General features: G+C 53.5%; 6 protein-coding genes across 6 annotated transcripts; 5 read left to right on the top strand and 1 right to left on the bottom strand.

Moving 5' to 3' along the window:
• Positions 1-216: 216 nt before the first annotated feature.
• SCP_1101390 (polysaccharide lyase family 14 protein) lies at positions 217-1,462 on the top strand (the record flags this gene model as incomplete). The annotated part of the gene is made up of 6 exons (XM_027762575.1): positions 217-826; positions 875-989; positions 1,048-1,119; positions 1,167-1,250; positions 1,312-1,325; positions 1,377-1,462. The coding sequence occupies 6 exons, from the start codon at positions 217-219 to the stop codon at positions 1,460-1,462; spliced, it is 981 nt and encodes a 326-aa protein (XP_027618376.1).
• Positions 1,463-3,387: 1,925 nt separating this feature from the next.
• On the top strand, positions 3,388-5,375 carry SCP_1101380 (cyclopropane fatty acid synthase; the record flags this gene model as incomplete). Its single annotated transcript, XM_027762574.1, has 12 exons — positions 3,388-3,457; positions 3,517-3,699; positions 3,755-3,813; positions 3,863-3,988; positions 4,049-4,084; positions 4,145-4,354; positions 4,407-4,592; positions 4,645-4,766; positions 4,818-4,948; positions 5,013-5,043; positions 5,101-5,281; positions 5,349-5,375. 12 exons carry the CDS (start codon positions 3,388-3,390, stop codon positions 5,373-5,375), a joined length of 1,362 nt encoding a protein of 453 aa, XP_027618375.1.
• Positions 5,376-6,501: 1,126 nt separating this feature from the next.
• Positions 6,502-7,488, bottom strand: SCP_1101370 (Thymidylate synthase; the record flags this gene model as incomplete). Its single annotated transcript, XM_027762573.1, has 2 exons — positions 6,502-6,908; positions 6,975-7,488. The coding sequence occupies 2 exons, from the start codon at positions 7,486-7,488 to the stop codon at positions 6,502-6,504; spliced, it is 921 nt and encodes a 306-aa protein (XP_027618374.1).
• Positions 7,489-7,674: 186 nt separating this feature from the next.
• SCP_1101360 (hypothetical protein) lies at positions 7,675-14,978 on the top strand (the record flags this gene model as incomplete). The annotated part of the gene is made up of 19 exons (XM_027762572.1): positions 7,675-8,145; positions 8,201-8,848; positions 8,902-9,049; positions 9,110-9,357; positions 9,405-9,851; positions 9,910-10,425; positions 10,478-10,814; positions 10,877-10,990; positions 11,058-11,165; positions 11,214-11,400; positions 11,457-11,610; positions 11,667-12,277; positions 12,332-12,432; positions 12,493-12,669; positions 12,728-12,973; positions 13,027-13,670; positions 13,726-14,444; positions 14,507-14,671; positions 14,726-14,978. The coding sequence occupies 19 exons, from the start codon at positions 7,675-7,677 to the stop codon at positions 14,976-14,978; spliced, it is 6,294 nt and encodes a 2,097-aa protein (XP_027618373.1).
• A 973-nt stretch (positions 14,979-15,951) lies between these two features.
• On the top strand, positions 15,952-18,066 carry SCP_1101350 (acid protease; the record flags this gene model as incomplete). The annotated part of the gene is made up of 11 exons (XM_027762571.1): positions 15,952-16,179; positions 16,246-16,432; positions 16,492-16,561; positions 16,625-16,703; positions 16,760-16,856; positions 16,918-17,047; positions 17,102-17,154; positions 17,212-17,305; positions 17,393-17,505; positions 17,561-17,664; positions 17,725-18,066. 11 exons carry the CDS (start codon positions 15,952-15,954, stop codon positions 18,064-18,066), a joined length of 1,497 nt encoding a protein of 498 aa, XP_027618372.1.
• Positions 18,067-20,274: 2,208 nt separating this feature from the next.
• On the top strand, positions 20,275-21,895 carry SCP_1101340 (COP9 signalosome complex subunit 5; the record flags this gene model as incomplete). The annotated part of the gene is made up of 7 exons (XM_027762570.1): positions 20,275-20,408; positions 20,682-20,916; positions 20,972-21,100; positions 21,158-21,421; positions 21,474-21,593; positions 21,654-21,709; positions 21,760-21,895. 7 exons carry the CDS (start codon positions 20,275-20,277, stop codon positions 21,893-21,895), a joined length of 1,074 nt encoding a protein of 357 aa, XP_027618371.1.
• Between the last annotated feature and the right edge of the window lie 358 nt (positions 21,896-22,253).

Here is a 22,253-nt window from a genome sequence, read left to right as displayed (position 1 = left end):
TCCCTGAAGTGACGTAGCAGAATATCTTCAACATGGATCATGAGATTGAGGATTTTGGAACCTGAGCCAGTGACGTACCGTCAAGTTCCCGCACTTCCCCCACCTCAGCCGCGATGCTTCCGCAGTTCCGCGTCGACCATGGCCATCCGGTTGATTCCATTCCGTGACACTATAAGAATCATTGCTTGGCTACCAATAATGCATTGACCGGCAACCATGCATCATTTAGCACTTCTGTTCGCGCTTGTTCGCTTCGCAAGTGCTCAAACTTCGTCCCCCACGGCGATTGCGTCCCATTACTCTCTCTCAAGCAGCACAAGTCTCAAGATGCCAACTGCCACTCTCGCACCCTCCTCTGCTTCAGCATACATCACATCCACTTGGTCCGTCCAGGGTAACATCGACGGAGCAGCTGATCTCGCGTTCGTGCCAGACCCATTTCCCTCTACCACGTCCTCTGCGACTTCTACCGCCAAGACGACAGCCAAAACGACCGCAAAATCTACGTCGAAGTCGACCTCGACGCCTACTCCGACTCCTACCCCCGTCTTGCGAGTGACCTACCCCAATGGGAGCTTCTCGCACCCGGGCACAGCAGGTGCCCAATTTTACTCGTACTGGTCGCCGCCAGCGGGTAAGCAATGGCAGTCGATGCTTCTCGCGTACGACGTTGCATTCGATACCAACTTCACGTGGGTGCTTGGCGGGAAGCTGCCTGGGCTCCGTGGCGGTGCGAACACCTCGAGTTGTTCAGGTGGATCTGCAGCAAATGGTTCGAACTGCTTCACTTCACGACTAATGTGGAGGACGGGTGGTGCTGGTGAAGGTGCGTTTGACGATTCGCAAGCATAATGTTGCTAAACTTCCTGCGCAGTATACTCTTACTTCCTGTTGCCCAATGGTACTTGTACAAACTCCCACTTTATATGCAATTCGGATGGATATGGTACAAGTATTGATCGCGGATCGTTCAATTTTAACGCTGGACAGTACGTACTTCCATTGACGGCCTTCGTCTGCTGAATTTGTGACTAATTTGGTTGATAGATGGAATCGCATATCCTTGCTCGTACGGATGAATAGTCCTGTGAACGTTACTAACGGTCAGGTGGCACTGTAGTACGTCCTTATCTTTTATGAAATTTGCGGGCACTCATTGTGAATAGCCACAACGACGTGCAAGCAATCTCGGAGAGCAGTTTGCAATACCGCAACAACTCAGCAGTCAACATCGGTGGAATATTCTTCTCGTGTGTCTCTCTCCCCTGACGCATGATTAACAGATATACTAATGTTTTGCTCGTCTAACAGGACATTCTTCGGAGGTATGTCTTGCCTGATCATTCTTGGTGTCATAACTTATGCAACGTGTTCAGGCAGCACCTCGTCGTGGGCTCCGCCAAATACGACCCACTCTTACTTCCGCAACTTCCAGCTGTGGGGTAGTACTGCGCCGGCGTGATGACGTTGATCCGCGAAGTACGGTGCTTGGCCACCAGGATGGTGTCTTTGCTGCATTTTGGTGATATGGTAACGGCATAGATTGTTAGCGGAACCTAGTTTACGTGTTCATCACTTCAGATGTATCTACGTCGTGCGGTTAGCAGCGGTCGTGCCTTGTCTGTGGCATCAATCTATTGTAAGATGGTTCGGGCACTTTAGGACGATTCGGAGTCGTTATCTCATGTGTTCATTACATACGTACATGTACATGCACAACATCAATCACGCATAGAGGTCTCGAACCAGTTTATGTAGTGCGTTAGCTGAGTCATTAGCAGCGGGCGGTTGCTGATGCGCTGAGGGATCGTGAGGCGTCTCCGAACAGAGTCGGCGAAAGGCACTTGATTCAGAACAGAGGCGAAGCACCCCAGAAAAAAGGGTCCGCAAGCAACGACAATCACAAAATCCAGATCACCAGAAATGTACATGACGGCAGCACCATGACATGTCCGAGCGACGCATTTCATGCCAGTGGCTATGACGCCAGCATGAATCTAACCGATCGTCTAGCTGCGCGTGCCGCACGAGAAGCATGCTTTCTTGTGTGTACCTGTGGCTGCAACTTCCGGCCGGTAAGTCGCAGCGGGTGCTTTGCTGGAGCAATCTTCTCCGATGTCGGGTGAATAACATAGAACTACGCTTCTATTGCCTGCAGACTTTTGTAGTCGCGTGATGCAGTTACTCTGAAAGATAGTGGCGCTGTACGCACCTCAGACGCGTTTTGCGCTACGGGGTTGGATAATGAGTCCCGTGCCTGCAAAGATCAAGGTCCACGGCAGTATTACTACATCGTTGTGCATCAAGCCCGTGTCAAAGCCCTGCAGCCCGTGATAAAACTGGCGAATAGCACGGAGTTCATGTATCAGTCTAGCACAACAAAATGGCGACATAGAATGTGACCCTAAACCCATGCCATGCTGCTGTAAGTACCATATATCGTTGGTGCTTTGGAGACCACACTGGCCGGCCCTAATCAACTTCTAGGCGCCACAGAAGCTGAGGCCGAGCGCTCCGACGTCGTACCGGGCTGGAACGGATCTGCCTCATGTTGAACGATGAGGATTTCGGTATGTTTTCCTCGGGCTTGACCTGCCAGAAACCTCCTAGTAATATATCTCAGTCAGAATCAATCAGAATGCTGCATAAGGATGAATGGGCTGCTCCAGAGGAAGAAATGACCCTTGAGGATTGGATCCTCCCTGTGGCGATTGATGTGTGGCGATTCGGAAGGTTAGCAAGTCTGGAAGCTCGGTCACCAGATGGTCCCTGTTACAGAAACATGAAACCGAGATTGAGGACTCAAAGAATGCACCAGGTGTATGCAGGATGCATGATTATGAAGGACGAGTCGGACTTGCGGATAGCCGTTGGATGAGAGCGATAAGATGAAGATGAGTAACATCAATCTATGTAATAAACGGACCTAACGCATGCTCCCGCGATGCTACAGGCAAGCGATTAATTACAGTTAATTATGAGCCGTCAGCGTGTGAGTACGAAACGCACTCGCTCGGCGGAGCACAGCGACAGCCCCTGCTGGCGAGCGCAGACTCGTCCGAGTCCTCTTTACCCATCGTTGTGATGGTTCTGATAATTCTCCGCCCAGTGACCTGTCCGCCCACGCATCGCGCCGGTCGGCTGCTCGTACTACACACAGGCCCACAACAGAAGCACTCAGGATACGGCACGAGGAACCGTCGTATCGAACCCAGAGCCGGAGATTAGTACGTGCTAATCCACAAGCAGCAGTCCGCTCTGTACCAGTTTCCGGGATTCGATCCAATCAGACATGAGGCGGCCCCTTCCTGATGCAAATAGAAATAGGCCGAGTTTGCTTCGAGTTGTGCACTCGCCCCCCCCAGTCGTTCGAGCTCCCAAATTATCATGGGCGCACAGTCTCTCACACTCCTTGGCTCTGTGAGGCATTCCCTCTGGGAATCGCTCGTCCAGTATAGTTCGTATCTCGTTCATAGCCGTCGTCATGCCACATTGACAATTTTCACCTTTCGTTAGTGCGGGGGTTCATGTTGCGCTCCCTCAAGAACGGACTCCAGCACGGCCATTTGGTCATCACGGAGGGGGAAAATAAACACTCCTTTGGCGTTGTCGGCGACCGGCCCATCTCCCTCTCCGCCGATATTGCGGTAGAGAATGAGGCATTCTGGGTCCGAGTATACCTCTCCCATGATCTAGGCTGTGAGTGGCCGTGCTTCCCCGGCTTCGTGTGATTTAAATTGTCTGTTCCCGGCAGTTTCTGAGGCCTACATGCATGGTGATTTTACGACATCAAATTTGAAAGCCATTCTCGACGTAAGAATACATTATCTATTCAGTCATCTTATCACTGATTTTGTCATAGCTGTGGCTGGCTAACCGAGATACCCTGACGAGCCTGATGTCCATGTACAGTCGCGTAAGCTGGATGATCTCGTCTATCGCTGTCAAGAATTTTGGGCAGACACTCGTCAAGTCCATCCCGAATGTTGTACGTCCTGCACTCTACTGGGCTCATCCGGGTATCAGACTGATGGGCGCCCCGACATAGGTAACCGGCTACGACTGCAGCAACACATTTTTCCAGGTTCGTCTTACCCAGTGTCTTGTACACTACTCCACGCGCGGAAGCTGATAAGGTCGTCAGGCCATCTTAAGCAAGGAGATGATGTACTCGTGCGCGCTTTGGACGGATGAGACCGGCGGAGTCCGGGGTGATCTGGACGGCACTGTGAAGAAGTTTGATCTCGAGAACGCGCAACTGCACAAGATTCATTATCTCCTGAAGAAGGCCCGCGTACGGCCCGGCGACAGGCTGCTCGAATTCGGGTCCGGCTGGGGCGCGATGGCTATCGAGGTGTGCAGACTGCGGGAATATCGTCGGTGTATGCTAACGAGAGGTACAACAGGCGGCGAAGATGGGATGCACGGTAGACACTCTCACACTCTCCATTCAACAGAAGATTCTCGCGGAGCAGCGCGTCGCCGAGGCCGGGCTATCCGACAAAGTTCGCGTGCATTTCATGGATTACCGTAATCTTCCCCCAGAATTCGAGAAAGCCTTCGATGCGTTCATCTCCGTCGAAATGCTCGAGGTATGCCATTGTACTAAAGCGGTCCAATACCTCGATCTCACACCATATTCAGGCCGTCGGGGTTGCGTACATGCACCAGTACTTCAAGATCCTGGACTGGGCACTCAAGTCCGACCGCGCTACCGCGGTCATGACTGCTACTTCGCAACCCGAGTCACGCTGGACAATGTACCAGTGAGTCCAGTTGCCTGCGAACATAGAACTTAGTTTACTGATTCGTGATAGGGCGACCGACTACGCTCGCAAGTACCAATGGCCGAACACCATCCTGCCATCCGCAACGTACCTCGCCAACGCGTGCCAGGAAGCGGTGCCGCGGAGGTTTGTCCTGGAGGGCATCGAAGACAACGGCGTTCGTGAGTATCACCCTGAAAGCACTGCAGCCATAACATTCCGATTCTCACCCTTGGGTCTCTACAGACTACCCGCGCACACTGAGAGAGTGGGGCAGGTGAAATAGCTTGTATTTTTAACCTCCAAAAGCGATGACCAACCCTCTGTTCCACAGGCGCCTGCAGGAGAATTGGACGCCTGAGATGATCACGGAGATGCTCAAGGACCGCCCTGAGCTCTCCAACGAGCGTGACCTCGCGATCTATAAGCGCAAGTGGGAGTACATGTGCGTGTATGCTGAAGTCGGCTACGCCCGCGCGTACACCTCCATGCACTACTGGACGTTCGCGCGCCCGGTATGTCCTATACACAACTTCTGCGCAGACTATTCACTGATAGAATATTTTCTTCTCCGTGTATCAGGACAATCCAATGCTGGTGTGCGACTAATGTATATATATATAGGCCCGCTGCTGTCGTGCCGCTCTGAAGCCCAGTGTTGTAAGCTCTCGTTGCGATATACGGACCGATTACTAGGCTTGTGCTACGCTCTGTTGTAATTGTAGTACAAGGCAAAGGCGCTCACGGAGGTCGCCGTCAATGTGTACCATGTGCTACGACATAACATATTCTTTTTTACCTGGTGTGTTTTCACTAACACAATGTACACCACCTATACACGCATTCTTGTTTATTTTCCTCTCGTGCAGAAAAATGGAGAATTTCGTCTTCAACCGCTGCAGTGTCTGTTGCGGATGTCGAGAATGCCATTCGGGTGCCGAGCGAGGTTTCAAAAATACTGTGCCTGCTGTCCCTCGGACGTCCGCGTCGTGATCGTCGATCGTGTTGTTGCTGTTCGATCACGAGGCTACGAGAGGAGGACCCTGACAATTGGCCAAGATGCCTGATCCAGAGGGGCCAAAAATGTCCGCAAAAAATGAGGCATCACCACCATATTTTAGGTCCATGTCCGCGATTTACCTCAGGCATGGCGTCGTGTTTGACCCCAAAAAAGGGAATTTTGGGCGATTACGGGAAGGCGGCGAAGCCGCCACCCCTTCCTCCCTCTCTCGCGGTGCCTCGCCAGGATTTCACGCGCGTTTGTCTGGTCCCGGATTAGGCCCCGTAGATTCAGCCCTCCGATGTCCGCGAAATGGCTGAGGCCATATGGTGGTCAACCCCTTGGTTTGTCCGTGAAAAACCAGGGCTCTCGAAAGTCCAAATTTTGTCCGAAATCGGCTCAGGATCCTCCCCAATTGTCAGGGGTCCTGCAGCTGTCCTGCTACGAGATCTCCATATTCATCTGAATTTGGATGTAGCCGCGCACTGACCCCGCGAGTGCAGCTTTGCAGCAGATGAAATGACCGGCGGGAGGGGGGTTGGATTGAAATTCGCCAGTGGTGTCTGAGGCAGGCACAGGGCTGCCGATCCGCTCGGACAGGATGTCTCTATACACGGCAGAGGTTACAAGGGTTCTCGCGTGAACTCCTATGGACGTGACAACAAAATCTAAGTCCGAAAGTACAAGCAACAAGAGCGCAATGATACATATCACAGCAGGTGAAGTGGGCGTCCGTCATACACTCATCTTCATCACAATGCTCGGGTGGGAGTCGTACCCCTCAACGACAATATCTTCGCTCGTGAACTCGTCGATGCTCGCCACGTCTCTGCGCCAATGCACTTTCGGGAATGGCCGCGGTTGCCGCAGCAGCTGCACCTCGAGCGCATCGACGTGATCCCGGTAGACGTGCGCGTCGCCGAGCTGGATGATCAGCTCGTGCGCGTCCGTGCGGGTGACGTGGGCGATCATGTGCGTGAGCAGCGCATAAGAGGCAATGTTGAAAGGAATACCAAGCCCGAGGTCAGCGGAGCGTTGGAACATCAGACAGGAGAGCTTGGGATTCTCGGACGGGGCGGTCGGGAGGTGCACGTAGAACTGGCACATCATGTGGCATGGAGGGAGTGCCATGAGTGGGATGTCTATGAGGACATTGTGAACGCGTCAATGCGAAAACGAGAATGAGGCAAGCGAGACGACACACTCACCTGCGGGATTCCACGCGCTCAAGATGATCCTGCGGTCAGTCGGGTCCTCCTTGATCTTTCGTATACACTCCTGCAGCTGGTCTACTCCCTCTCCCGTGTAGTCTGCATCACAGTCACGGTATTTCGCGCCAAAATGTCGCCACTGGAAGCCATAGACAGGTCCCAGATCGCCCTCCCGCCGGTGCCCCAATCCCCGCTTCTCTAAAAATTCCTTCGAGCCGTTTCCGTCCCAGATCTTCACCCCCTGTTGCGAAAGCAGCGTGGAATCGGTCGAGCCGCGCACAAACCAGAGAAGCTCCTCAACAATGCCGCGTAAAAATGTGCGCTTCGTGGTGAGAAGAGGGAGAGTCGCGTCGGCGAGCGAGAAGCGGAGAGAAGGAGGTGCAAAAATGGAGAGAGTTCCCGTGCCCGTGCGGTCTGGGCGAGGTGCACCGGCATCGAGTACGCTCCGAATGAGTTGGAGATACTGATACTCGTCGTGCGGACGGTCGTGGGTTGTTGTGCTCACAGTCATGATGGCGCAGAGGAGAACCCGCCGTTGTCACCGACGCGGTGTGACAGCGGGCAAGCCTCGCTGTCACACGTTCGGAGTCACGGGATCATACGCGGAAAAGCACGCTCACCAAATTTCATCCTAAACCTATTCCAATCGCCGCCAAATCTTATTCTGTCGACTCCTTGCCTCGGCTTGACTTCTTCAATGCCTGCACCTGCTAGGACTCGTATCCCAAGGACTACCGCGAAGCCGAAGACAGAAACTGCAAATGACCTCGCCACAGCACTCTCTACGAAGCTGACCATCTCAAATGCCAAGAGGAAGGGGAAGGCGTCCCTGTCTGCGGTCGAGGTTAACGCAGACACTATTGCTACTGAACTTGCGACAAAGCTCATTATCTCGAAACCGAAGGGGAGAGCCAAGGCGTCGCTGCTCTCAGTGGAAGACCGTCGCACGAATGCCATGCGTGCTGTCAATGCAGCGTCCAGAAATCTCTCCACCATCATTGACTCTGGATGGAAAGCGAAGCAGAAGGGTCGTTCGGAATCTAGTGTGGCCGGCTACGCTTCTGCAGCGAAGAAGGGTCTGGAAACTCTCAGAGAGCTGAGCCCTAGGGAGGTGGACATCGAACGAGCAGCATCGGCTGTGGTGGGTAAGCTCGTCTCCCTCGAGATGGTTCGTTCGTCAATTCTGTGTCTCCAGGCTGGCACCTGATATCTCTCTCTAACAGTATGACACCGCCATTTCTATCCTGGCCGACATGCGTAATGCTCTAATCGCGCTATACTACGCGGACTACCAATTATCAAGCAAACCTCTGCAATTTTGCGCTGTTTACCTCCCTCTTGTGGAAACTGAGATTCCTGAACTAATACTAACCCTCATCTCGACGTATCTTCTTCATTCCATCGCCGTCTATTGTCAACCCAAGTTCGATCTCGCCGCGTTAGCGGATGTGCTCGACTCCAGTCCTACATTACTCGCTTGGACCACCCAGCTAACGCGTCTGCCCGAGAAGCAGCACGACTCAGTGCTTACTCGTTCATACACAGCGATCGCGACCTGTGCGTCATCACCAGGAATCGCTCCTCGGACGGCGTATCGTTTACGCACTTATGCGCTGCTATGCCTTGCGCACACTCGCCCCTCTATCATTGTTTCGAATACATTTTGGGATCAGGCGGTCAAATTCGCTGCGGCACTCGTTGCGGGAGAACGAGGCGGAGAAGAAGATAGTCAGTGTGAAGTGGCAGAACATGTGCTACAAAGCTATGAACGCGTGGTCGCCGCTGTGCAAGGTCGCCCTGACAAGACCACATTCATGAGCGGCACAGGCTTTGTCGCGTTCTGCGAATACTGGATTGCTTGTGCCAAGGAGGTACGTTCAATATCAACTGTGTTTGGTGGTTTTAGTGTCAATCATGTTTTTAGGCTGGCGATATGAAGGCGTTGGATAGAATCAATGGAATGATCGGTGGGAGCGAACCTGCTCAAGCGGGACGCGAGAAGTTCATAGTCGATGGCACGAAGATATGTGCGACGCTTGCACAGGCTCTCACCGTCTTCGACAAATGGGACGGTGAGTCACTTCACTTGGCAGGAGCAGCCGGTAGATTTAATCAGTTTACGCCCTTGTTAGATTGCGCCAGCGATCGTGCTTCACGCTTGCATGATACAGAAACGGCTATCACACGATGCGGACTGTTCCTGAGCAAGAGGAACGACACGGACGAGAAGCGCACCGCCGATAAGGTGAGGCGTGCTCTGGAACGCTTGCGGCGGTCCGCTATCAAGGTCCTCGAATCTTCGTCTCCTACTGAGGTGCAGAATTCGGCGAAATCTGTGCTGGAGAATATCATTGGTGTCCTTGCAGAGGCTGTCCACGAGGTATTTGCACCATGATCTTCACCTCACAACAGCTGACACTGCCGCAGACGCACACGCTCAGTACTGACACGGTCACGCCGGCTCTGGACACGCTCTTTGTGCTCGCCCGGACATCTATGTGTGTTTCGAATCCCGACACATACGCGTATGCTTTTGGATGCCTTGCTCGTGCATCGATGCTGGTCTCTGGTTTGAGCAACAACGCGTCCTCTGCGGACGCGATGGGGTCGTGCGCTAACTATGTACGATGCGTGTCTGGCGCGTTCCACCATCTTGCAGGGGTGTTGTATCAGGCAAGTCGGTATTCACACACCGTGCGCTTCCTGAACGAAGGATGCGTGCTGGGCAGCCGCGCTCTGGAGATGTACCGCGAGGCAAGACGCGGTGGGTCTGATGCAAGGAAGCAGGAGGACGCGTGGACGCAGCTTGAAGACCAATTGTATAGGCGGTGGGAGCTTTTAGGAGTTTGTCAAGCGAAGACGGGTGATCGAAAGGTACGTACCCAGAAGATAATTTGCGCTCTTTTCTGATGGTTGACAATCCGCTCTGTAGCTCGCGTTTGACGCTTTTGTGATGAGTATTAAAACCTTCCCCTTTTCTCAGCCGTCTTTTGTTCAAGCTGTTCGCACCACTCCTAGCGGCGTGTTCGACACTTCATCGTCACTCAAGCAGATCGCTAGTGTCCTGGATCGTGCGACGTACATGGGCGCGTGTGATCTGTTCCTCGAGCCCGATAAGCTCAGCACGAAAGTGTGGCTAGCAGAGACCGCGCTCTCCGGCGGCGAAGGCGCTCAGACGTGGAACTGTGTCATCGGGACACTGCTGGAGAGACAGATAGAAAGCCTTGAGAGCAGCCGGTGGAAGGCCGGGGTGCGTGCGATGATTGATGTTCTGCTGCGCCATGCGCTCGAAGTGTACTCGCCAACAGAAAGACCCGTACGGAGGGCACGCGTGCTACTTAAGTGTCTGGAACATGCTTACTATGCTCCTGCTGAAGGTAGCGCATCAATAGCGGGATTGTCTCCGACCGAGATCGCTGCGGAAGCGCTTGAGCTGCTTTCACGCGAGGTATGTCGCACTATCATGTCTGATTTGTTTGGGTCCTCATGACAAGTTCTAGGACCCTAGTAGTGACAGTGGCTTAGTCCAATATCGCACACAGTATCTCGCAACGACCCACCTTTACATGGCTTTGCACACTCATCGTATAGCGGGGGAGAACCACGCTCACGTCGTTGTAACAAATGCGGAGCAGGCATGGCAAGTACTAAAGAAGATGATATCGAACGTCCCTCGTCAATCGCTTGCCAAGATTCAGTCACCTCGAGTAATCGCCGCTCCCAAGAAGAAACCTGCTGCAAGAGCCGGTGCTAGCACACGAGGTGGGCCAACAAGGACGAGAATCGCCAAGGCTTCGGCGAGACACAATCCGCCAGTGACGCCCAAGCCTCGTCATGGTATGCGTTTTCTTCTGTGTTCTTGTCGTAGCATGGGCTCAGGATGGGATCGTTCTCACCAGCCTTGAATGATCATCCCGTCAACACAGCTCTTGTCACACCTCCAAAGCCAGCAGTGAATCACCACAAATCGGCAGCCGTATTTGATGACTTCCCCAAGTTCTTCAGTCTACTCGGTGAATTTTACTTTTGTTACAAATTTGCGACCATGACTTATTATGCACCATATACCCATCTTGCAAGTAACGACATCGCACTTGGTTGGCTTACTGGGGCATGTCCTGGTCAAGATCCAGTTACTCAACACTGCTCGGAGGTTGAGTGAGCAACACAAAGGAGCGACGTCAGATGGTAAGAACATTTTCTCATTTCCATGGATTTAACGCTGAGTTTGGTTAGAATTCATCATGGCATCCCTGGAGCTTGCCCACGAATACGTCAAGCTGGGAAGGGCGCGGAAAGCAGCAAGCGTTTATAACCAAGCGCTTGCATCTGTTCGCAGTGGAGAGGCGTCGCCAGAAGTGCGAGTGATGTTCCTGTTGCGATACGCTGAAGCCCTTGCTGCCGCAGGGAACGTGCTGAAGAGGTGAGTTATGCATTCAGAGTATGCTGAGATGATCAGCATGCTTAGCCCATTGTTAGTGCGAGTGCCTACTGCGAAGCCTTGGCACTGTCTGAAGACCTGGCGGTAGACGAGAAGGGGATGTCTACTGCACAACGAGTGCGACTACGTGTTGCAGTCTTAGAACGGGCAGCTGTCGCAGCATCTATCTTCTCTGTGATGCAGTATTCACGGGTGGGGGTTTTGCATTGTTTCCCTTTGAGGTTGACTAACGTGGCCCCGTTATACAGGACGATGCAAACACGTCTCTCGATGGTCTTTTGCAGTCGCTGAGACTCTGGAATCGTGCCATTGACACGATGGCACGATTGCATCCTACCCCTCCGTCAAAGTCTACCACAGAACCGTCCAACCCGTTTGAGGTTGCCGAACCCTCACGGTCTTCCGAACAGGTCGCACCGAGAAGGTCATTCCAGCAAAGGTCTTCTATGGATGCCGTTGAATGGCGTATCGCCGATGGACTGATGGACACATTGCTGTCCTTGGCCCAGGGCTACTTCACGCGTGGATCCCCAAGGGAGGCACAGTATTTCGCAGAACAAGCGTATGATCTTGCGAACTCTCTGAAAGCGCCCGCGATGATCAGTCGGGCATTGGCGCGCAAGGGAGAGATCTTACTACATCTCGGACAGCTGGAGGAGGCGCACAGTGCCCTCATCCAAGCAGCCGATTTGGTTACGGACGTCGCTGGTACTGATGCTGCAGATGTCCATCGTTTGCGCGGTCATTACAATCAGCTGAACGCACATCACCAGGATGCTCAAGAGCTCTACGAACGGTCACTCGCGATGCTCGATGAGTTGGGGAAGTTGTTCTCGGCTTATGATGGTGTCATGAGTGGGTAAGATGGCATTTCATGTACAGAGGTGAAATGGTCGTTGATGTTCTTGCGTAGTGCAAGGAAGTCTCTTGGCGTCTCGCCCAGGTCGCCAAGAAATCAGTCCGGTCAAGATGCGCTAGCACCTGCCCTACTTGCAGTAATTCTGCGGCAACAGAGTAAGTCGTAGAGAGCTCTGCTCACGTATGATTCTATCATCTAACTCCTCCGGTTCTCAGTTGGTCTCTTGCATGACACTGGCTCAGAGTACAAGACCTTGCTTGAGCGATTTGCGTCTCTTCCCCCGACGACAGAGACAAAGGCGGAGCATAGTGCGCTCATGGCGAAACTGACCCTCGACGATGTGTACTCTCGATTCCGTGCCGATATGTTCCTCAGCTCCCTGGCCGAGTCCGGTACGTGACAACGACCGGCGCATTCCTCGCAATAAGATCTGATGCCAAACCTGCACAGCAATCACTATACCTATGGGGATGTCGACCCACCGTGCAATTACGCTGACACCGGCGACGCAGGACATCCTCGGCACGCTCACTACGGCTGAGAAGATGTTCTGGTCGGATCTCGTTTCCATCTCGCATCGTGGGAACGTACCGCACGTCCGGAGCGCGGCGATATCGCTGGCGTTGATCAGGACTCTGCAGACGTCTCTTGGAAAGGGAGGAACCGATGCGGCGGTCCTTGCTGCACGTCTCATCGGTAAGACGTGCAATACAGTTCCGGCATAGGTGATCTCTAATTTTGCAGCGTAGATGCCTCGACCTCAATCACATTGCATCGAGAAATGCTGGAGGCCGTTCAACACAAGTTCCGAGATCCACTATCGTTCGACGACCTTCGCTGGCCGGTAGTTACCCCCAATGGTTCACCGTTGCCACCACCTGTCCAAGTCCGCGTACGACGACACCGAGGTTCCCTATCATTCGACGACTCAGACGAAGAGCCTGACGGCTCAACAGACGAGTCTTCTCTCCAAGATTATTGGAAAGAAGTGCAGAAGAAATATCAATCCGCGATATTCGATGCTCCGAGCATGTCGGCGCCCCGAGTGCGCCTCCTCCCGGCCAACTGGACCGTCGTGAACATCACCGTCACAGAGGACAAGAGTACGATGTTTGTCACGCGCCAGAGGGCGAGCCAGAGCCCGCTCATCTTCTGCCTGCCGCTGAAGGGGCGACGGGAGAACCAGGATGACGAGCACCTGGCATTTGACGATGCCATCGGCGAGCTTAAGGAGATCATCCGGCTCAGTGACGAAGGTACTAAGGGAGCTGCGAACATCAAGAAAGACGACAAGAGCGCACGTGCCGCTTGGTGGGCGGACCGGACCGCGCTGGACAAGCGTTTGCAGGAGCTGCTCGACAACATCGAGTTCTGTTGGCTGGGGGCGTTCAAGGTGAGTGACCTGCCACATCCGCACTCATGAGATTGCCTGATCGCGCACTGCATAGACTATCCTCAGCCAGTCGATGAACATGACGCCCGACGACATCGCGACGCTTCGTACGCGTCTAGACAAGGTCTTCGAGCGGAGCCTCGTGCTGCAGGACAAGAAGCAGAAGACGCGCGTTCGCCTCGACGATGCGCTCACAGAGTGCTTTGCCGAGCTCCCGCCGCACTGCCGCGACGAAGAGCTCGAGGACCTCGTGTACTTCGTGCTCGACCTCTACCAATTCCACGGCGTTCCCGTTGCGATCGCCGAGGTCGACGTCGACCAGGTGTGCGTCGACCTCCGGAGCGCGCTCGAGGAGCAGGTGGCGCGGTTGCGGAGCCGCGGTCCGGCCGGTGCCACGGGGCACAACGATGCACACACGTTCCTGGTGCTCGACAAGAACGTCCAGGGCATCCCGTGGGAGTCGCTCCCGGTGTTGCGGGGAAAGAGCGTGAGCCGTATCCCGAGCATGGAGTTCTTGCTCGACCGCACCGAGCTGGCGCGGCGGCAGACGAGTCCCGAGGCGTGGAAGGGCGACGAGGCGAAGGTCGATCGGGCGGTTGTGGACCCCCGAAAGACCTACTACGTCCTCAACCCAAGTGGAGATTTGAAGAACACGGAAGCGCGTTTTTCGCCCTGGCTCAGGGGCATGAAGGCCGTGGGCTGGAATGGAGTCGTCGGTCGCGCTCCCAGCGAGCAGCAGCTGGTGGATGCGTTGACGAGAAACGACTTGGTGATGTGCGTTTTCGATGCTTACACCCGCCGGTCTTCGACTGCTAACTGCTTTTGCCACATGTCAGCTATTTCGGACATGGTGGCGCTGAGCAGTACGTCCGCTCACACAAGATACGGCACCTGCCGCGCTGTGCTGCGACGATGCTCTGGGGATGCTCCTCCGGCGCGCTCAAGGAGATGGGCGACTTTGATCGCGTCGGCACGCCCTACAACTATATGCTTGCCGGCTGGTGAGTATCGAGGATTATTTGAAGACCGGCCTGGCTGACCGTGACCGTACACAGCCCGACCCTCGTCGCGAACCTCTGGGACGTGACCGACAGGGACATCGACAAGTTCTCGCAGGCGGTATTCGATAGCCTGCGGTTGATCCCTTCTGAAGTGAACCGCTGGCGGCCAAACGAGACTGTAGACGCGGGCAGTGCGCGTGACGGCGTCTCCGCGGTGACCGCCGTGGCCAAAGCCAGAGAGTGCTGCAAGCTGAAGTACCTCACGGGTGCGGCGCCTGTTGTCTACGGGATTCCATTCTACCTTTGATACGATTATAGGCTGCTTGCGTGCTACTATTTTTTGCTAATTCTATCATTATTCGCCCTTGGAAACATGTTTGTCGCAGAGGCGTGAGCGATTTAATGGGGCACAACTGCGCCGAAGGATGGAAGTCTGAAGTCTATACATCAGGGCAGAATTTCTGGGATAATTCTATCGACTCCCCAAAGCGGTTTTTCTCAGCCACTCTGGCGGTCGAGTGACACAAATATTGGTGGCCTTCGCGAGGAGCAAGAGGAGGATGGGCTGCGTACGAGGCGGTTTCGCATAACAATTTTTGAAGGCCTTGACACAATTTCGCGCCTTTCTCTGGAAGCTCCTGAATTGCAATATTGAAGTTCCTCGGGTGGACCGTTGAACGCATCTGCGCATAGCGGGCCACTCGCACGGGGACGAAGACACACACTAGCACGTACTGTATCCCAAACTCACGTATTTACTACACGCGCTGGCCCGCACAGGACAGTTCCTGTTCGCCAAAAAATAAACAATAGTACTGTACTATTTCGACCAACTGTTCAGGCATTGTGATGCGTGACGCTCAGTTCGGCCAGTTCAATAGTTCAGAGGTCGCTGTGACTGGTGACGAATGGTTCAGTTCAGGTCGTAGTGGGCGCTTACTGGCTTCATAAGGCGTGGGAAAGCGGTGAACTGACCTTAGGTTGAGTTCGGAGACGTGTGTGATGCGTGACTTCTGAACTCAGAGCCCAGTTCAGAGGGTTGCGTGATGCGTGACTGAACAGTTGGTCGAAATAGTACAGTACGCGGCGATGCTCACTGCAGCTGCAACCCCTTCGATACTGACGCCCGTCAAACGTGGCTCCCGGGTTACCCGCCTCGAGCTCGCCATCAACATGTGGGGGTACATAAACAATGCAACAGTCCATGTGCCCTCCTCCATCCTCCGCGCCCGCCCTTCTTCCTTCCCTTATTTCTCTTTTCCCGCTGACGATTCTGCAAAATGTTTTCTAGCCTATCCCAAAAGTCTTCTTTGCTGTGCGCGGCACTTGCGTCCAGTTCCCTCGCCTTTAGCATTCCTTTCCGCCGCGAGATTCTCCCGCGAAAGACTGCCCATTCTGTAACTGCGACCAAGCAGGCGGCGACATCCGTCGACACCCTCAGCGGCTTCGATAATGTCGCGAATGAGCGCTACATAGGCGACATCACTGTCGGGGGTACAGCGTTCGAGGTGTGTTCCGATGTCCAAAAATGACATTGACGCTACATTGATTGTGGCTGAAACTCTCTGCCGCAGGTCATCCTTGATACGGGTAGTAACGATCTTTGGGTTGATACCGCTGGAGTATCTCTCGACTACTTTTACAACACCTCCGTGGCCGGCGAGATTAACTACGGTATCGATGGCCAGTATTCCTTCGCCGAGGGTTTCATCCTACAGACCAACGTGACCTTTAGCAACTACACCGTCGATCAGGTATTCAGTAAGTGGCAGTAAGGTACCCTTATGTTCGTATTCATGACACACACGTTTCACGCGCAGTCAACGCGCTCAACGTGAGCGCGACTGGGGTGCTCCTGCCCGGTGTCAGTGGCTTGCTCGGATTGGGCCCGTAAGTATCTCTGCACCTGGAACGCATGGCTGCAGCCTATCTTACCTTCGTCATCCCCTCCAGTCCTACTCAGCAGTCGGTTGCCTCCTCTCAGCTCCAACTTGGAAGCTCAGCATTCAGCGGATTGACCGTTCTGGAGAACGTAAGCGCTCCATCGTCATCGGTCTTTTTCTCCAGTTCACACGAATCGCCTTGCAGATTTTCTTGCGGAACACTGACATTCCCCCACAAATCACGATTTACATGTCACGGAACACTGGTACTGGTGAAATTGATGGCGGAGAGTTCACGATCGGTATGTTCCGCTTCTTCTGATTCTCATGCCTAGAACTGGATGGTCTGACCTTCCATTTCAGGTGAAGCACTTCCGGAGTATGCTCAAATTGCGGACACACCACAGCTCCCGGCGATCGACTCCCCCCTCGGACCCCTCTGGACGATTCAGTTCGACGGCCTTGTGATCAATGGGCAGACTTACCAGCAGACGTGAGCACCGATCGTTCTTTTCCGTGTGTCCACCGATTACATCTGGCGTTGTAGTGGTGTTGGCTCGACAAACTTCACGGCTTCCCTTGACTCTGGAACCCCGACAGGTGCGTTGCAGGCACAGCATTGTGTTGGGTGAGCGCGCTAACTTGCTGTATATCTAGCGTTCATCGACTCGTACTTCTATGACCGGATCTACGGCTCGAACCCGAATAGCATCCCCTGCGATACTCAGATCAATGTCAGCCTCATTATTAGGCATGTTGTCCCTCCGTCAATTCCCGTTTTGCTCTTCCTTTCATGATGTCTCGAAGGGCGTGCTAATGTGGCGCTTTTGGTTGACAGCGGACAAGAATTCCCTATTCATCCCATTGACCTGACGATCCCCGAATCCGGCACCTCCGTTTCAAATGCCATCTGCAGTGCCGCGATGTACAGTCTGCCAAACTCGCCCGGAAGTAAGTACTGCGATCTCCTCGCCTTATTGTTCTCAACTCGCATGATTTTATACAGTGTTCCTGCTCGGCGACACTTTCTTGCGGAACGTCTACACACTGCACAACTTCAACAACTATTCACAGGTCGGCGACCCGCTGCCGTACACGCAGCTTCTTAGCGTACGTCGTGCCCCATTCACTCGCACTGTTATGCGGCAGCGCTGACAACTGTAATCACAGGTGACCGACGCAAACGCCGCCGCCATCCAGTTCCCTTCGCTGAACATTGCCCGCCTTGAGGCGTTCAACACGTCCGACTCATCGTCCTCGGCCACCGTCAGTGGCGACCTCGCAGAGGCGTCGTCGACGCCCTCGCCCTCGTCGACGCCGAACCTCTCAGAGCTCACACGTAACACGTACATCATCATGGGCCTCCTCGGCGGCGCACTCCTGCTCCTCATCGCCATCGCCATCATCTCCATTCGCAACCACAATCAGACGCGTGGCTACCGTCGCGTCGGCGGCGGTGGTGTCGACATCTTGGCGTCGGACAAGCCGTACAACCCGCAGTACCGCGATTGAGTACTCGGCTCTTGGACGGCTTATCGCCGTATGCTATCTTGTGTACTTTTGAGGGTTTGAGGTTCTTGGACGATGCACTCATTTATCTATCATCTAGTACTTATCTAAACTGACGCGCCCACTCCTTGTTGCCATACGTAGCTATTACATACTCGCCGTATACTCACTTGTATACACCGTCCTTATTGCTGTCTTGCAACTCGCCGCGTTCGAGCTGTTGGATATGTTTCGCTCCGCTAAGAGTAAGAACGCGAACGTGTGCCGGCACGTGATCGTGCCAGGCCGGGTTCTCACCGTGTTTATGGGGAGGGGCAATCCCTGTTGGTGTCACGGCGGCTGACTAAGCAGCACGCCACTGAAATGTGGCTGGAAAAAGTGACGCTTCGGCAACGCCTCGGTGAAGCTTGAAGCTGCTAGTCAACGCTCGAGTAATGTCTTCCGACCCCACTCCCATCCTGTATTGCTAGAATTCAAACAGTAGTATTAGTTGCTGTGTCAATGTTATCATCTGAGAGCAGAAGCCTGCACTAAAAATCCCTGTATGGGTGACAGAGTCATTCATTACATGCCTGACATGCAGATGAAATAACACACTGTAAACTTATCCAGCCATTGCATGTCAGGGAGATAAGGTATTCAGAACATCAATATCTAGACATGTACGTATGGCTTTAGCTCAATTTTTGTTTGTCACCAAGTTACAGCCTGAACAGCTGCACTACACAGGGTGGTTACACGAGGACATGCCTGTAAGTTCAGTAAAACTACAAACTTTCCAAATTCCATCCGAGAGATTGTAGATATACCAATTCTCTACAAGTTCTACATACAAGGTGAGGCAAAATTCTGTGATCTACGAGCTGAATTTGACGTGCACGACAGGCAGTGTTCTGAGGACCGAGTTTTCAGCCACAATTTCATTGCCGAAGGGTGCCGCACAACATGTGCAAACAAAACTTCTCTGGCGCGGATTGCCCCTCCCCAGTGTTTACATTGTACCACCCACAGGCTGGACAAGTTTGTGCCAAAGCGGTGAGTCTTCAGGAAGAAAGAAAGGGTAACGATCATTATGACTTATATACCGGCAGACGTCGTTCATGTGTCCAAGCTGCAGGCTCGTAATCGCGTAACTACGAATTTAGCCATGCATTCAGCTCTTGAACGCAACGTGGTCACTGTCCAAGGACAGAGGGATCGTCGCAGGCTCTATTATCATTACTCTGCCGCCCACTTCTATGCTTCTGAGCACCTGAATCCCTGAACAATTTTTCCAGTATGCACGAGCTCCTGTTTCCATCGTCGCCTTTCACTGCTGGATGAGTATCGTACTCCGTATCGCCGTGCGATGTCGTATTTATCCAGCAGACTCAAAAGGGAGATATGATGGTCAAACTGTGTTAAATTGGCACAGCTCACATGCTGTGGAAACGGGAGATTATGTTGTTCTGTCTCCAGGCATTCTGCCTGCGTTTAGTCTGTCGTGTGACTTATGAATTCCTCTTAGATAGACAACCAGTGAACGTTGGATGTACTCCGGAACGACACCGTCCTCGTATCCTATCTTCCGACCTGACCAAGACAACTGGGGTACGTCATCTTGTTCCTGAGCGGCTCCTACTTGCAGTGACAGGATATGAATTTCGTCGAACGGGTTCGCCGCAGGAACCGACGCTGTTCTGTCACTGGCGAGAATGTAGACGGCGAATTTTACATCCCTTTTACGGCGATCCACGTCTTCCCGTTGCACATCAGGACGTCGTTAGCACTCCGTCATGGCCGCAGTGTTCTCGGGCGGACACACTCACTTAATCGCCAGTGGAATTCTCTTTGCCAATCGAACCAGATACAAGACGGTTATCCGCGTCTGGGGAATAGCAAGATGAATTACATTCAGAACGGTTTGCTCCTCCGAGCGGATGTATGCAATCATGGTTGATCTTTATTATGGTATCTTTCACGAAAGCTTATCAAAAGTTGAGTGGCGGTAGCTGCGAGGTGGGGTGTGAAAACACTGGCCTAGCCGCCTACTACTGTACTAGAGCCTACTCTAGTAGCCGATTTCAATTGAAGAGCTTCCGCCATGTATTCTCCGAGTCATCCGGTCGGAAAGTAGATAAGATAAGATTGTCCTATGGCCTAGTCACCGTCCCTAGTGTGCACACGGCCACAGTGGCCAAGTACTGCGAACTCTATCTCGACTTTCTCGCAATGTCGTCGAGCACAGCCCTGAAGACATTCTCTCTGGTGAACGACATTCGAGATGTATCCCCGCAGGATGAAATCTTCAAATTTGACCCCGAAGCGAACAGACAGCTCCTCCGTGACTCGCCATGGGCACAAGAGTCAGTACCTACGCAGCCCACAATTTACGCTGGTGAGGGCGGCTGTGTGGTCTGCTAGGGTGTTTAAGTCGTCTTCCGTGGGTGTGGTTCCAAGGAGCAGTTGAAATATGGATAGGAGAATAGGATAATGAGTCTTTGTCATTATCCAGTAGCCCTCCGTGGAATTTCGCCCCTGCAAGACAGACATCGCATCTCTGCAGCCTGCAGCCGTCGCTTTGCCTTCCCAGAGCCTCTTCTCGATGTGTGGAACTCAGATCACTGACACTTTTTCAGTCCACACTATTTCAAAGTATGCAAGATATCTGCCGTTGCGCTCATCAAGATGGTGATCCACGCGCGCTCGGGCGTGCCACACGAGATCATGGGCATGATGCAGGGCAAAGTCGTCGGCAACGCGTTGGTGATCGTCGACTCCTTCGCACTCCCGGTGCAGGGCACGGAGACGCGCGTGAACGCGGCGAATGAAGCGTATGAGTACATGGTGCAGTATGTCGAGGGCAGCGAGCGGGTGCGTCATGCATGTTCTTTTCTGTCATTACATCTCGTATCTATCCCGACTGCAGGTTGGGAGGTTGGAGAATGCGGTAGGATGGTACCACTCGCACCCGGGTTACGGCTGCTGGCTGTCCGGGATCGATGTCAACACGCAGATGACGAACCAGAAGCACCAAGATCCATTCGTAGCTGTAGTCGTGCGCGATCTTTTACATTCATTTCCATCCACCCCCACTGAATCCTCTGTGATGCAGATCGACCCTAACCGCACGGTCTCCGCGGGGAAGGTTGACATCGGTGCATTCCGTACATACCCAGAGACGCACGTCCCATCCGACGCTCAGTCATCCGAATACCAGTCGATTCCGCTCTCGAAGATTGAGGACTTCGGTGTACACGCAGGGCAGTACTACCCGCTCGAGGTGCAGGTGTTCAAGAGCAGTCTCGACAATGAGCTTCTGGGCCTCCTATGGAACAAGTACTGGGTGAATACCGTCAGCCAGAGTGCGCTGATTTCGGTGAGTTCTTTTAGCGGCTCGAGTGCAATGGCGAGGATTCATGATGGGATAGAATCGCGCGTATGCAGCGGCGCAGCTTATCGACCTGCACCAGAAGCTGTCGAAGGCGCAGAGCTCGGTGTCGGGCACACGTGCGCCTCCTCCGGCACTGAAAGACGACAAAGTGGCGAAGGTGCGGTGATGTCGCTGGTCCGATACTCTTTTAGACTTACTGATCTTATGGGCGGAGTAGAAGGAAGAAAGGAAGAGAGAAGACGCGAACCAGTTGCTGAAAAGCGTCAAGGATAGGTGCGCTTTCTACTTTCCTCCAATTCAAGCGTATGCTGAGAATTGTGCAGCGGGAAAATTGCAACCGAAGCACAGCATGGCCTGATCGCGCAAGTGCTGAAAGATGTGATCTTCTCGATGCGGCCACAGGACATCGCCCGCGTGGAGGTGGGGGAGGTTGTCGACACTTCGATGGCCATTGGTTAGAGAAAACATAGCAAGGACTGCGTTGCTTGAGGATGTGTTTGTATTACTTTCTTGTTGTCACGCGCATTCGTTGTCTAGATACTAGGGATCTGTCGCCGTGCTATTTCAGTATCGTTGTATTGTCAGAATTGTCCTGCACCAACTTGCTATTCTCCAAGTGTTTAAGAAATTCTGCGCGCTGACTCGGGCCCAGTCGGAGTCTCCTCCCTCTAGTTCAAAGAGTACTGTATCATTACGACTACTCCGGCGGTCACGCGTAACACGGCCCCCATCGCCACCGGTATTTGGCCAGTGTCACATTGTCACCGGGCTTTCCGCCGCCTGACGGCGGCGTGTCACACCAGTTTTCGGGCTTTCC

Source organism: Sparassis crispa (assembly GCF_003851025.1).
Source record: "Sparassis crispa DNA, contig_000011F, whole genome shotgun sequence".
Lineage (NCBI taxonomy): Eukaryota > Fungi > Basidiomycota > Agaricomycetes > Polyporales > Sparassidaceae > Sparassis > Sparassis crispa.
This window is presented reverse-complemented; position numbering and strand designations above follow the sequence as displayed.